Source organism: Cantharellus anzutake, assembly GCF_015039405.1.
Source record: "Cantharellus anzutake strain C23 chromosome Unknown EI90scaffold_110, whole genome shotgun sequence".
NCBI lineage: Eukaryota > Fungi > Basidiomycota > Agaricomycetes > Cantharellales > Hydnaceae > Cantharellus > Cantharellus anzutake.
Window position 1 is genome coordinate 142,401 of NW_024067060.1, and position 1,539 is coordinate 143,939.

Consider the following 1,539-nt stretch of genomic DNA (forward strand, 5'->3'; position numbering starts at 1 on the left):
CCTCGATTTACTCCCCACTGTGTAACACCCCATAATGCCTTGTCACATCCAGCAACATTCCATAATGCGCAGCAAAATTCCCGTAACGCCTTGTAACATGGAGCAAAATCCCGTAACACCTCGTAACACACAGCAAAATCCCGTAACGCAGTCGTACCGCGTTACAACGAAATCCCCAGCTTTCCGACAGTCGCAACGAATATCACGTGACGTTGCGGATTTCCGACAGCTTCCACTCCATCTATGATTGCGACATCTGACCCCCACCTTCTCATTGGCTGCTGGGCAGCTGTATCACAAAAACAATGACTGGCATTTTTCCCACATGTCATGTACATGATACTGAATTGATGAACAATATCAAATGGTATATTACTCTCTTACCCATAAGCGCACCTTGGATATGCAGAGATTGTTGCCATTTTATGGGGAAGATTATTTCTCCTTAGACACTGGAATATAATCTCTGAGGGATGCGCCTCCCTTCTCCCCCAGCCCTCTAAGCACATACGTTCAGGGCGTAAGTACTCCTTGATTCATGTTACGTACCTACTGACGCCACGCATATTACCCAGTGCCATTATTATACTTGCAGCCTTTCTCCAAAAGTCACAATGCGATTCTGGAATGGTTTTGTCCCAATTGCCCTAGTTCCCGTTGTCGCAGCTAGTTTCCACTATGGCGTTGTCAGTTGCAAATCCCCCATGAACTTGGAACCTCTAGAGTATGGGATAATCCTCCCCTCATACAACGGTGAGCCGGAGTCCAATATGGATTTTTCTCCTGCTTGACCCATATTTGCCCAACAGACACTTGCGAAGCTGCAACGAGCTCGAACCTTGAGGTGCAGCAGCAGTACAACCTCGGCGAGTCTGACCACTATCCAGTGGTCGTGTCAATTTGCAATGTTTTCGTCGTGTGGTCACGCTCCACTCACAATTGGACGAGCCTACATGGAACCACTGCTGGGGTGTGTTACGATCTTTCTGGCGGTCCGCAAATTCAGAACTGCAATGTTGGGGTTGCTGCATGCCAATACATTGACGAGGGCTACTGCACGTCGCACGTGTGCGCTACACCAGGATCTAGCGAAGCACAGTGACCAATGCAGAAGTCCGAAATCTAGACGCTAGCTCTCGTCACAAGCCCTGTTATGTTCAGAGCCGTTGTAAAAAATGATGATGGCAGTTTTCGTCAAACTTGATAAGTCAGATAGAGCACTGGTGCACCGGAAGTGGGGAGAATGACTCCAGTGAGAACTTCACCGGGGTTGGATGAGCACTAGGACCAGCCTCTTTTGGCCCATTGCATCATACCTGATTCCTCGGTGATCTGGAGACCAGTGCATGACGCCGCGTCCATCTCTTGGTCACCTCACTTGAGTAGAAGTATACTCGCCAAGCTTGAGGTGACAGAAGTTTCGTCGAACGCGTCCCTGACTCTGAACGCCTTATTGTGAGAGAACTAGCGGTGCGCTAGCGCGAAGACACGTTTAGTACTAAGTAATGTCTGGATGATCGAGAACATGGTCTTACTCAC

At 48.8% G+C, this 1,539-nt stretch overlaps 1 protein-coding gene across 1 annotated transcript; it reads left to right on the top strand.

Annotated features, from left to right (window-relative positions):
* The first annotated feature begins 452 nt into the window (after nt 1–452).
* EI90DRAFT_3085286 (uncharacterized protein) lies at nt 453–1,192 on the top strand. Its single transcript, XM_039062124.1, has 3 exons — nt 453–520; nt 576–753; nt 810–1,192. The coding sequence occupies exons 2-3, from the start codon at nt 615–617 to the stop codon at nt 1,100–1,102; spliced, it is 432 nt and encodes a 143-aa protein (XP_038909437.1). The 5' UTR covers nt 453–520; nt 576–614; the 3' UTR covers nt 1,103–1,192.
* The last annotated feature ends 347 nt before the right edge of the window (nt 1,193–1,539 follow it).